The sequence below is a fragment of the Plectrocnemia conspersa genome, unplaced genomic scaffold, assembly GCF_051122295.1.
Source record: "Plectrocnemia conspersa isolate PC_06_02 unplaced genomic scaffold, ASM5112229v1 ptg000003l, whole genome shotgun sequence".
Lineage (NCBI taxonomy): Eukaryota > Metazoa > Arthropoda > Insecta > Trichoptera > Polycentropodidae > Plectrocnemia > Plectrocnemia conspersa.
The window spans coordinates 11,045,889-11,059,948 of record NW_028277167.1 but is presented as its reverse complement, the minus strand read 5'-3'; the positions used below and the strand labels follow the sequence as shown (position 1 = coordinate 11,059,948).

The window sequence follows — 14,060 nt, the reverse complement described above, 5'->3', positions numbered from 1 at the left end:
ATAAAGTTATTTTTGTCCGCACTATAAGTTACGATATATAACCATAGATGGCGTAAATCCGACTAAGGGAAGTTGACAGGGGAGGTAAAATACTTTAAGCTTATTAATTTATAATGCTTTAGCAGCGGTTCTATCGTTAGAGTGCGTATTTATTTTGTAAATACCTTTAGCGAGTAATACAGCAGTTATAACAAAAATAAAAACTACCCCTGGTGGGACTCGAACCCACAATCCCCGGCTTAGGAGGCCGATGCCTTATCCATTAGGCCACAGGGGCCACGGCACCCTGGTTAGATAGTACCATTAACCAGCCGTAGATCGCAAAATAATTATGTAAATAATGTGATTATTATCAATTATTTGATTATTAAATTGAATAAAATATTGGTTAAAAGTATATTTTAAGGTGTTTATACTCTCGTCCCAAAACCTTGAGATTTAAACCGAAAAACGCACGATCACCGTCAAATTATTATTGTCATTGTGGCATGGAACGGAAGTTAACCATTTGGCGATTACTAAATTACTGTGGGTCATTGGAATGATTACAATATAATAAACAAAATATTTTGTCAAAAAGGTGCGATTCAAGGTTGATTTTTTTTTGTATGGTTGTTTGTTAATAATTCACCATAATTGGTAATTTATTATTATAAAAAAAATTTGTTAAAAAAATCAACAAATCAACTTACGAGTTTTTCGAGATACTTGCTAGTGAGCGACTTACAACTTTTTCGAGATAAAAGCAATTTTGTTTTTTAAATTGTACTCGACTTACGAGCAAAAAACGTATTGTAACTTAAAAAAAACTATATCGTTTATATAGGTAGTAAAGCAATGATGCTGTCTGACTACAGTGCGCACCAAGCAGTCACATTTTAGACATATAATCACACGAGGATTCCTCGCCCTATTTATGGCAATTTTGCTTATTAAAATACCCAGAGAGGTGGAAATTTACCTCATCAGAGAAAAAGATTTTTTTTTTAAATTAGCAACAACTTCTTGCGTCCCACATTGAACAATTTTAATGCAGTGAGCGGTGCTTAAAACATTTCGTAAATGTATTGTTGCAAGCTAACTCACGTGATTATTGACAGCTGTCTGATTTACATTGCTTCCAACATAGGAAACACTTGCTGAAGTTGCTGAGGGGTAGAGTCGACAAGTCGACAGAATGCCATAAATATGCGATTGCGTCCCTAATTCTTTCCCGTTGTGGCCAAGACGTCAGTGCTCGAGAACGCTCGCATTGCCAGACGCATGGGTGTTTCCAGTGAAATCTATGGAATGGTGCACTCCTTTAGGTGTGTATTATTGTACTATTATTTTTTTAATTATTTCGTGCTAGTATAGCTATTTTAAAGTATGTGTATGTATGTATGTATATAAATGCATATTTGAATATGAGCTGATGTTTAGCATATGTATGTGTATGAAATGTTCTAATTATTTTGTATAAAGGCCATCACGACACTTTGGGGAAACGTCATTGTCAGATTAAAGTTCCTTTTCCATATCGCGATCTAACACCTGCAAGAGAATCTAATAAATAATTATAACTGTTTTTTATGTGTTAAAGATAATCTAACACCTGGTTTTAAATTGTTAATCTCATTAGGGTTTTATGGGAAACAAGGGAAGATAAATATATTTTGGTCTCCTGTACAATTTATATTAAGGACATGTCTCATTTTTAAAACTATGTTTTTAATTAAATTCGCCTAATCCATAGCTATTGCGTGTTAAATCTAATCACTAATTTTTATCTGCAGCATTACAAAATGCTCATTCAGTGCGTGTGCATCGCGTCTGCTCGCCGTAACAGCCAATTACGATTTTCCACCCGGCCGAATTTTCACTCGTGAAAATCGCTCTAGGGGCGGGTTCCAGCGGGGAGTGTTTGGTCGGGGTATTTCGACGAGAGGTACACACAGAGTAGGAGGGGAGAGGGGCGGCGGGGGAAAAACGTCTGCGACCTTGACGAAGGTCGCTGGAGCTCGCCTGGAAATTCGCCGTCGGAGGAGGATCGATTCTTCCTCGCACAGCCGCTGCACCCGATATTTATACACACAGAGAAAGGAATCGTGTCAACGCGGATTTACGAACACTATAAATATGCCATGGTGGACACGAGTAGGAACTGATAACGAGAGTTCTGGTTGGATAAATAGATGTTTGGCTAAGGATTGCGCATATTTATATTCCAGGGAATCTCTTTATCGAGAAATATATCAATCAAAATTTAGACCGCTCAATAAAATTTCTTTAAAAATAAATATTTCAAAAATTAGTAAATATTCTTTTTTTATCAATAGATAAAAAATACGTATTATTAGCATTTATAAGGTTTGATCGACATTAACCTCATACGTACTAAGTATATATATTACATTATCACGTTTAAAACGTACCTGGTTCAGTCAAATCTAACGTATATGTGCATTAAATCGGAAGCATTGATAATGTTTATGTATTATAAAAGGAAAAACTCACTTTTCGGCTTCGGAGCTAGTCGACAGGAATTCAAAATTTGAAGATTTCGTTACGAAGATTGTTTATCTATTGTAATCAATGTATTCTTATAATCCTTACACACATTATGTATATATTTCCTTTTCATAGTTATAACATACCTAGTTAATTTGCAATCTGAATATTTATATTCAGTCGAATCGAACAACGCACATGACGAATTAATGAAAATTATTGTCGCATAGCAACATTTTATTAATAAATAATTATTATTTAAAACTGTTGTCACGTTGATGTCGGCCATTTTGTTTTATATTTGAATGCTTATTTTTCATTGGCCGACAACAAAAGAATATATAAGCAGAGGCTCGAAAATCATCGTGCCAACTCTATTTTTATTCATTAGAACAATTATATATAAGATTCATCCCTTTGGAGTTTTTCTTCTGTATGCAGATGATTTAAAATTGTTTAGATGTATGCGATCTGCTCCGCACTTCTTCTTTCATGTCAGTGTCTGCCAAACTGTTTTACTTTATGACACACTAGGCGAGGAGAATTTATTTTGTGGCACACTAAATATCTCAACAAAATTAAATATACTTATTATTATAATAACAGTAAAATAATATTGTTTTATGAACATATTATACATGAAATATAATACAATAATAATGTTATTAGTAAGTAGAATGTAATTGAATTCAAAGCAAAAGAAAAACTGACTTATGATTTTACCAACTCTGACGATTCGCAGAAATTAAATTAGTTGAGCTTTTGCTACTGATGTCTGTTCTTTCATCGATTTGTAAAGCCCATAAGTTTTCGAGTTTACTTTTTGCTTCAGTGAAACGTGAAACGAATCAAGTAAAATTTCTTCAGCCTTTTTGATTGAATTTTTAAATATTTATTAGCTTCTCAAATATTTTTTGGGTTTATCTTTATGTTGCGGATGATTTGTTATTGAATGATGTTAATGTTTATTGACAACCATCGCTTCATTTGAGAGTGTTGTTTTGAACAAATCATAAACAATTTTTTATTTAGGTGCTCATCATGTTTGCTATGACTCTTTCATATTTTTCTAATATCTCGGGGGGAACGTTTTGGATAGATAAATCTCACTAAAGATCACTTTTAAGAGCAGGTGGGGGTTCTCTCTACACGTAAAAGACGTCTGCGAAAATCTTCCAATATGCTCGGCTTTATTACGAGGAACGCGTTTCACTTTGATCCATCAGTCTTGATGGAATTATACTTCAGCATACCCTGCAGAAATTTTGTGAGAAATTAAAATAAAAAATATTTATATTCCCTCATACACAGATACCTTTTTTGGACCTTTTCTGTTAAAAGTGAGTCGGTTGTATTATTTGGCAAGCAAGCCAGGGAAACGAACTCAAGGGTACTGCGCACTAAGTGATTATAGGATATGTTACTCATACATTGCCATTTTATTATAATACAATTTTTTTAGTAAATTGCTCGCGAAGTAGGAATAGGTTTATAAATTTAAAAACGGTCCACATAAAATGTCTTGCAGTCAACATGTTTCTCAACCCAGATTTGATCGCTTGGCGATCGCTGCTTTATATCTGTGTTCCCAATATAATTCTTAAGTGGGCTACATAACACATTAAATAACCAATTAAAACTCTTCTTACTATGAGAGTTCCAAGATAATTTTCCTTGACTTTTTCAGATTTTCTAAAGCCATTATCGTTAATTACCACAAAAAAACTACACCATACCAATTACATGTACTTATGTATGATATTCAAGGCACGCGTAGAATAATTTGCATTGTTAAATAAGTCTTATATAGGATGATCGCCCACAAATGACCACCAGTAAGTTATAAACTTGCTTCGGGAGAGATTTAACAGTACAGTCATTGATCTAAATACTTATAACTGTTGCTCTCCGAGTTTTTAGCTAACTATTCGTTTTTCAAATATTTGTCTAACTCTTCTTAAAATATTCATTCAATTATTAATCGGATGAATATTGCATATACTAAAATCACAGTTCAACAAAGCAGGAAGCCAACTATTTCCCAGACGTACCACAGATAAAAAGCTCATTGTGCGTTTTTTTGCGAAATTTATCTTCGTATAAGTTATTTATGACAACTAAAGTCAAGCCAAAAGTTGGCAAACAAACAGTCGTATTAAAAAAAAATCAATTTTGTAATTGCCGTAATTCCAGAGCTATTATTAGGCAGCTGTGGACTCTCTCAATGACTGGCTTTGAATTTTACAAAAAATACAAAACTTTGTACTGTAAGACCAGGAAAAAATTGTACTCTATGATAGGTTTTATTGCTTTTGCCGTGGATTTTTGACTTCTGACAAGGGATAATTGTTTTATGCGCTCTCATATTAGTTAAAATTCGGTTTAGATATGCTTTACTCGATTCTAACTTATTGTAATTCGTAATATTGTTATAAAAAGTCTTATTATTAACCTGGAAAAAGCTGAAATGACGTCCATATGTCAACTCGTGGCGTCCAGGGGAAATCTTAGGGTGTTTGGGCGCTTTTGTTAGTAACATTTTAATGTTTATATTATCTTTTCAGAATTGCAGAGTATGAGAGAACATGCCTCTTTTCACATTTAAACCGCGTTTATGCGCCGGATTACCCGACCGCCGCTGTTACTCACAACAATCCAGGTAGGAAGTCGGCCCTCAGTCTGCGCATTGTACTGAAGCGAATATCCGACTAGGTAAGTGTCGTAGTTGCTAATGCAGTCACATGCAGCTAACTTAAGAAGGCTGGCTGTCCAATGAATTAGAAGCACTTGCGCTTTTTAAAGACGCTATATTTTGTTAGGTTTTTTCAGGATGCATTAATGAAATGATTTTTTTTATATAGAGCATAAAATAACACGCCCCTTTCTTCAACGTTAGTATTTCTAGCAAATGGAGTTACTGCAATGAGTGCAGATTTTACTGAGTAGAGCAATACTGACAACTACCACCCCTCCCATTTTAAAATATTTTATCCGTCTCCTTAAATTTATTAATAATGGTGGATCAATAGTTACGTGCCGGTCATATGCTATCACTTGCGACAACCCAGGTAAGAGATCGTACGTAGACATAGGGTAGGAGGTTGCAATTTCACACAATGTTCTATAAATAATGTATTTACAAACTTGTATCTTGATAGGGATATATTGTTGAGGTGTTTATTTAATGTTTGATAATTTATCCAAAACTTTATGGTTACCTGATAGTACATATATTCGAAACAAGTTTATAAATCTACATTGTGGCGGGCCACGGAATATATGGTCCGGGTCTAATTATTATTTTTGAGTAGTTCATATAATATAATGTATAAACTCCATTTCAAAGTTTACCATACATTATGTTAGTTTATGAATAACACGCCTCATATATAATATTATATTATATGTTATTTCTAAACTTTTTCATAGTAAGGTTGCAACCCATTTATAACCTGACATTAAATAAATCCATTTTTTTAATGTCATTGTTCAATTTTTTATTAACCACTAACTTTTTTAGACACAAAGAAAGAACTATTTTTTTCTTGAGTGCGGCATGTATTTCATTAAAATTTTATTGATATTGCCTATATACTTCAGGTTTGTATTAGACAAATATGTCACGATTAATGGACTTCTAAGTAAAAAATTAAATAGTAGTTTGTTTATATTGAAAATCCTTTTAAAGAAATTATTACAAAACGAGAGTTAGAGACGCGTAGCGAGAAAATTTAACAATCCTAAAATTTGATGGAAATAAATTCTAAAATGTAAAAATGAATCTTTTTATATTTAATTTATACAAAAATATATTATAATAAATGGCATTGATAAAATCATAAATAAAATACAAAACTTCTGATAAGTATTGTAAGTTACACTAAATTATAAAATGCACAAACCTCTAATATTACCCATAAAAACCTACACATTTACGCTGTATAAATATGTACAACATTTAATTAAGGGTTGTATATAAATATATAATACTATAAATTCACAACACGGATGTTTATGTATTTCTTCTTGTGCAATTCAAGCTTAGTAATCAGTATACAATACATCACTCGCTTAGTTGCAAACCTAAAATTAATTTAAATTCAAGAAAATAATTCAGAGCAGAAATAAATATTAATTCAAGATTCAGAAGATTCTAATACAAAAGTCCAAAACACGAGTGTAAATATTTTGACGCCAATTATTACATAAAAATTAATGATAAATTTTAGTTCACTTAGTTGAGTGATGAATAGTTTTAAAAGTGGCAAGAAGTATTAAGAAATATATAATCATAAAAGGTTGATGATTTCTTTATAATAATATTTTCTAAAGAATACTCTAGAACCGTTAAAACGCAAATATGTCTACAGTCCTCGGTAGTATAGTGGTCAGTATCCCCGCCTGTCACGCGGGAGACCGGGGTTCGATTCCCCGCCGGGGAGGATTTTATTTTTATTTAATTTTTCAATAAATACAATTATTTGATAATCTTTATCTAATATTATTTTAATTTACATATTTTTATTTTATTAAAAACTTCATATCAATAAAAAAGTAATAATAAAATTTACTCAAAATATTTATTAATTATGCCATCTATAGATTTTACGATAAAATATATTGTTTTATTAAAAACCACTTTATACTACATATACTTAGACAATTAATTTACTTGTCAATAGTACATTTAAATTTAAATATTATAAAAATAAAAAAATAGCCGTATTTAAAATTTAATTATAAATTCGCGTTTTATTTTTTAGTATTATTATCTGTTGCAATATCTCACCAAATCTAATTTATTTATCTAACAATATTTACAAATTATTATAAAAAAGAAAAACAACAGCTTTGTCAAATATATTTATTACTTAATTTTTGCCATATCTTTCGATTTTCAGAAACATATCTTCTGCACTTCCGATTTTTTTATAGTCTGTGAGCAATATATGGAGTAAGATATTAATGTTGTTGAATATTCTTTTACAGTTTTTTTTAATACTATAGATCGGAGTGTTACTTACAATCAGGTCCAATAAGAGACTTTTTCTTTTCGCTTGCTTGCGTGTGAGATAAGAGCGTGCAATTGCACACACTTATCTCTCGTTCACCCTCGTCTCTCAATACATGAGCGAGCGAATGGGAAGATATCTCATGGACCAGCCGCGCTTACCATGAAGAGTTATTGTTTTTATTTAATCTGTCCAGTGTGTTGGTGATCTTCCTCTTCTCTCATTCACACAGATATATTCACAACAAATCTCTCAAACCTACTCTATATATTGTAAATATTTTAATGTAAAGTAATAACTCTTATAGAAATCTCTTTCGAAAGTCTGTCTTGTCATTTATAAATGTAAGTGAAGATGAAAAGATTCAGTTGTATATGATAATCATGTAAAAAATAAAGAGCTTTCACATATTGAGCTAGAGAAAGCTAAACCTTTAAACAGCCAAGTTCTTATTTATGATTTACAAGCAGTTTTTTAATGTCCAACGAGGAAATTTTATGTATTCGATTGAACTATTTAAAAAAAGTATGAAAGTTATGTTTGATATTGCCGGGCTTATCATATTCTTGCTCGTTCTCTTAGTTTCCGGCCATGTGCTAGTAAATCTGGACTGCATCTCCAGTAGTAATTCTTCCTAGAAAGCCAATATATCCTGTGTGGCGATTTGTTACAATCTATCGCTCGAAAACTCACCCTCAAACAATTCTGTACGCAGATAAATCGAACAATCAGAGAAGCATATAAATATGAGGTCAAAAAACCACAGTCGGTATTTCGCCAAATCAACGCCGCTGACATCTTGATCATGCTACTTTCCCGACACAGACCAGGATCAAGATTCGCAGAGAACGCTATATAAAAATCAAAACCCGGACTTCTAACTCGGATATTGCTTTCCAGAGAACCTAGCCGACTAAAAACACCACATCGGCTTCAAACAGCTGCAAAAGTTTCTGGCAGTTATCGCTACAGCTTTTTTTCAATTCGGATACCAGCTGAGCAGACATACCTATATGTCTGCGCTACGTAGTTACTGAAGCGAACTTTTAGTTCAAATTACAAAGGGAAACTAGAAGATCGAGTTAAGCTCTTGGGGATTTAAAACGACTGCTTGGCTGGACTAAATTTCACAATCATAGTGGAAGCCGATGTTTTCTTTTAGACTTTGAAGGTGTTATATGTGTCAATTCCACATTAGATCTTTAATCTTAAAGTGTTAACTAGATATGTATATCTTGTTACTAAATATAATAATAATGTGTCTTCAAAAAAAATTTTTGTTTTCCAAAAATAGTAAACGTTACCCAAATCTTACACTACATAATAATTAAAAAATGATGACAATATTAACTTCTTATCATTTTCTTAAATTATTCGAGAATAAAAAAAATGTTTTTACCCCCCCAAAAATAAACATTCAAACCAAAATATTCTAACCTTTGCCAATATTGTCGCGTAACTTTAGATTCCTAAATTTGATAAAAAAATCTAAGTTCAGTATAATCATAGTATTTAAAATACAGGTATTTCTAAAACTTTTATTATTTTAGTGACGCAAATTTAGTTTCTTGACCTGTTATATTTTGGTATTTAAAGGGATTCAGTGTTTGATCTCTTTAGTTTCTGAACTTTCTAGTCCATTCGTTCATTTGTTGGTTTAATCCATATATCAATCACCGTACAATCTTTCATTCAACGTTGAATTACAAAAGGTTTACCGATATTGATTCGTAAAACAACCTATCGGTCACTTTTCAAACCAAAGGAATTAAAAATAACAGATAAATAAATCTACTGCAAATATTGCAAGTCCAGCACACTATAGAACAGATTGTAATTCATAGCAACCGTATAGATAATATATCAATAATCTCCTTACGTAACAAAAAAATTTTTCAACCTAATATCCAATTTCTCAGCAGTCATTTTAAAACTTAAAACATGTGTGCCACACCAATTTCCCCATGGACGTATATATCCGCGCGTTTAAAAATATTCTCTAGCCAAATTACTAAAAAACTTAATAATAGGCTTAATATAATTTTGAAGCTCTAAGCAGGGACAGGTAAATAAAAAAAGGTCATCTCTGAAACTTTTGTTCAATTTGAGATGCGCTAAAAAAGTCATGGAAATTCTGGTTTATTTTAGGATGCTGAGGGAGCAAAAAAAATTTTTCTCGAAATTTTTTTGAAACTGGGACATATGGTAAGCCTACCAAATAGCCAGCCAGTCGTAATTTAAAATTCCAAGTGTTTTCTGCCTCAGTGTATTTTTTATGCAAAGGCCGCCTGCCGGCGCCGTTCACAAACCCTTCACACGTGGCCTGTTTCTTCCCAACCCAGCCTATACCTCGTCAACTGATGCCAGTCATTTAGGATGAACGGCTTCACAAAGTCCTTCCACGCATTAAGCGTTAGACCAATTAACCACAGGACGGGGCGAGATTCTACTAATATAATTAAAATTTTGAGGTCTATTTCTTTCGCTATTGCCTAAACACGAGAAATATTATATATATTATAATTTTATTACAATATATCACAATCACTGTCAACGGTTGACTGCCAGCCCGGTTCCTGTGTGAGTTTCAGTATAATTCCATACACCACACTCAACCCGGTACCCGGCGCCGGATAGTTGTAGTGAGCGCGGCCGGCGACAACCTGGCAGCTAGCGTTGGGCCGGCGCTGGATCGATTCTTCCGGCTGATTCGTCTGAAATGGTTAGTACTAGCCCATACAACACCACCCCCACTATACGGCCCCGGCCCGATGCCGGGCGAATCCATCCGGCACGTGTGAAGCTACACAAAGACTTTGTTTGAGCTCTTGACCGAGTTATAGCGGACAATTTTGACTTTGGTGTTTAACATATTTTGTTGGAAGCACATGTAACATATGCTTTTAACCCTCAGCTTCAACAGATATCAACAAAAATAAATAATTTTAGTTGAAATTTATCTTCTGAGTATTAATTATATAATTGACATGTTTTTTAGTACCTTTTTCTTTTATAAAAATAAGCTTTTTCAGTTCCTTGATGTATTATCATTCTGAAAAGACCACAAAAAATTGACGTTTTGGAACTTTTTGGACAAAAAAGAACATCTATTTCATTTTATTTTGCTACAGTCTTCTTCCAAATATATATATAAGGGCATTATTTGCTAATATTATAAGCCTACGAAAGAAATACCTGTTAAAACCATGCAATGCCTTTCCCATTATTAACTGGCAATAATGTCAGGGATAGAATACATCCTTGCCCAACTCCCGCTTATAGGAATGTATATATTTATAAAAATAAAGACACGAATTATGCACATATTTTATTTAATATATTTATAGCGTTATTTATATACAAAACATATTTGTAATTTAAAAATTTCATTCGCCACACAATATTTTCATAAACAAACATATTTAAATAAAAAAATGTATAACAATTAAAAACAACATTATCATTCATTTAAAATCGCTATTGTTATAGGCTCTTTTTTTTGTTAAATCTATTTACATCAATTAAAATGCCACCTAAAATATTTTGTATTTCATATAATAATATACATAAAACGCTTTGAGGTTGCCTCATTGAAGTAATACGCTAATAATATTAAAATTCATCATTTTTCACCATTCGAATACGCAGACAAACATATATATACATATATGCCATTTAACACATTCGTGCTTTTTTAGGTCTCTCATATCACATTCAAATGTAACAATTGCAACATTTTTTAATACTTTTTCTTTAAATTTATTTCGTCCTTACAAACAAGGTAATTCATAAAGTAATTTTACAATGAGAAAATTTCACTACACAGCGAAAGTAATTTATAAATAAATAAAAAAAATACATAAATATATGCAATACGATAATTAATTTCTTTGTACATTGGATACAAAATTCAAGGAGTAAATCTTGTATTTGTTTGATATATTGTCAATACTAAATATATTCAATAATAGGAATAGTAGAGGATTTCATTGATACGATGGTGTGAGATTCTGCATTACGTTTTTACCTCTAAATCCGAATAGTTTTACGTAAACATACATATATTTATTTATTATTAAAGTTTGAAAATGTAAATCTACTTTAAAATTACCATGTGTAGTTAACACATTCAGCGAAATCTTTAAATCATATATTTTGATAACAATTAAGTAATTGATGATGATAATACAATTTATAAATGCAAATTGAAATGAAATATCCTAAAAATATCACCGAATGAATAAAATTTAATAAATAAATTGTAAATTTTAATATAAAAATTTCGCTGAATAACCTCACATAAATGTTTTTACTAGATATATGTATGCATATGTAAATATTTTTTAATGCTACAAAACATTTAATTCATTATAATAATTTTAATTTAATACATCAATATGTATAATATAATATTTTATTTTACAATTCATTTCAGAAATATGCTGATATTTATATAAAACAAATAAATAAATGATTATGGTTAAGTTGTCATGTCTGAAAGGAGAATCATCCAAGTATGAGAAAGGCTGGCAATTATACAGATAAACATCTCCTTTCTCAATGCAGGCTTAAGGTTATTGTCAATACTTCAAGTTTTTTATGCTTTAAAATTTGACTAGAAACTATAACATTAAATTATATTACAAACAGCGTGTATATGCAATACAATATCTATTATATACAAAATAAAAATTATTAAAAAATCCATAATGGGAACAATACGATCAAATGCGGATCATGTGACATCTAAACATAAATCACATATAAAATTACTCTTATATGTATATTATAATACAATTATCTATCATATGCCTACATGCACGCTATGTGTGCAAATATACAAACAATTTATTTTTCATTAGGAAATTTTATAATGAATAACGTTATTATATTATAAAGAAAGGTACACTCAATAAGTAAGACTATATATTCATCACCTAAATACAAATTTCTAGTTTCACTATGAGATATGTTATTTTATTTATTTATTTATTTTTCAAAATGGTCTCGTAATTACGCGCGTATAAACATTCTATTACATTAAACAATCTAATTAATTAGCCATTCGGACAAAATAAAACACGCGTGCGCTACCGTTCATACTTATAAGACATTTACTGTAATAAAAGAGAATCGAATATGTTATATGAAATAGGATAAGGTAACGATGAACATATAATCACCTTACATATTTTGTATCGCGACGATTGCCACCCTTGTATTGATTATTTTGTCACATGATCTTTTATGATATTGATATTTATATGATTCAAGGTGTGAACAGAATGTAAAGTAGTTGAGAGGCTGACGGATGCGGGGCGACGACATTGGAGACTTCGCCCCCACCTTCATGTCATCGATGGCTACTTCTAAGTCTACCCGGAACTTCGTTTCCGCCGACTGGATGTGGCGCTATCTTGACATTTGTTATTCTTTGATTTTTGCTACCGGCCATTGCTATGTTCTTCAATTTTTTGGTATCGTTGGTCGGCTTATTTATTTTTATAACTTTGCTCGAGTTGCCGTTGATGTCTGACACGATCAGATCGGCGTTTTGTTGTTCCACTGTGTTTAATTTGTCCAAATCATCTTTGTTGTCGCAATCGATACTTTCTGAGATTCTGTCCAGTTCTGCCATCGCTTCTTGTATCGCTTTTTCCAATTGAGTGTTTAGTTTGCGGCTTCTGAATGAACAAAGAAATTAATCAGCATGTTTTCTTAGTATATTTTAGAACATTAATTATCTTATATATAATATGAATGAATGGTTCAAAAAATGGTAAAAAAAAAACATATTTCAACTACTTGTTTTTATGATTATGTTACCAGAGTATTTTTTCATAACTAGAAGTAGTAGTTTATTAGCAATGAACATTGAATCCAAGTTCTATCGATTTAAAAAAAATTGATACAAGTTAGAATTTCTCATTTTTTGTTATTAGAGTGAAATTTTGTCTATTGCTATATTTAGTTTTATACTAACATATATAATTTTAAAGCTATGTGTGATATTTATTATTATTACAACTATGTGTAAAATAATATTTCACAGCATCAGTAATTTTGTTTGCTTTTGGTAATTTTAATTTTAAATTAAAGGATTATAAAATATTTATATATTAAAATCACTTTTAGTCCTTTGAATAATATTATGAATTTACATAAGTATAAATTAAATGAAAAAATCAATCAGTTTTGATTTTGTCGCTATGACCAGTTATTAATGGAGCTCTACTGATCATTAATCATATAGTTACTGACCATTTACAATTATCAACTGACCATTAATATCATAAAAAATATGCTGACAGTTTAATTTTTTAATGTACTGACTATTTGTTGCCATATTTCACTGGAATTAAATTTTTGGCATAAAGATTCAATCCTGATTTAGATGTAAATTTATCTGTTGATCTATGATATTTTTGTTAGTGAGCAAAAATTGACATTAAATAAAATTGTTAATATGATAACTCCATGTGTTAGAAAACTAACAGATTTAACCCTTTAATTGCCAACATTTGATTTATTGACTATTGCTACTCTGAGTCGGCGCCA

The 14,060-nt window shown here is 31.2% G+C and overlaps 1 protein-coding gene and 2 non-coding genes across 7 annotated transcripts in view; 1 reads left to right on the top strand and 2 right to left on the bottom strand.

Moving 5' to 3' along the window:
* Positions 1 to 204: 204 nt before the first annotated feature.
* Positions 205 to 277, bottom strand: TRNAR-CCU (transfer RNA arginine (anticodon CCU)). The gene has a single exon. It is a non-coding gene; the product is annotated as a tRNA-Arg (tRNA).
* Positions 278 to 6,860: 6,583 nt separating this feature from the next.
* On the top strand, positions 6,861 to 6,932 carry TRNAD-GUC (transfer RNA aspartic acid (anticodon GUC)). Its single transcript has one exon. It is a non-coding gene; the product is annotated as a tRNA-Asp (tRNA).
* Positions 6,933 to 12,477: 5,545 nt separating this feature from the next.
* LOC148236582 (uncharacterized) overlaps positions 12,478 to 14,060 on the bottom strand; it is a 188,960-nt gene continuing 187,377 nt past the window's right edge. For all 5 annotated transcript variants that reach the window (XM_088182103.1, XM_088182106.1, XM_088182104.1 and 2 more), the window contains one exon: positions 12,478 to 13,186. In XM_088182103.1, coding sequence (XP_088038229.1) covers positions 12,856 to 13,186 — 331 coding nt within the window. In that variant the 3' untranslated portion in view covers positions 12,478 to 12,855. The remainder of the gene's footprint in view (positions 13,187 to 14,060) is intronic.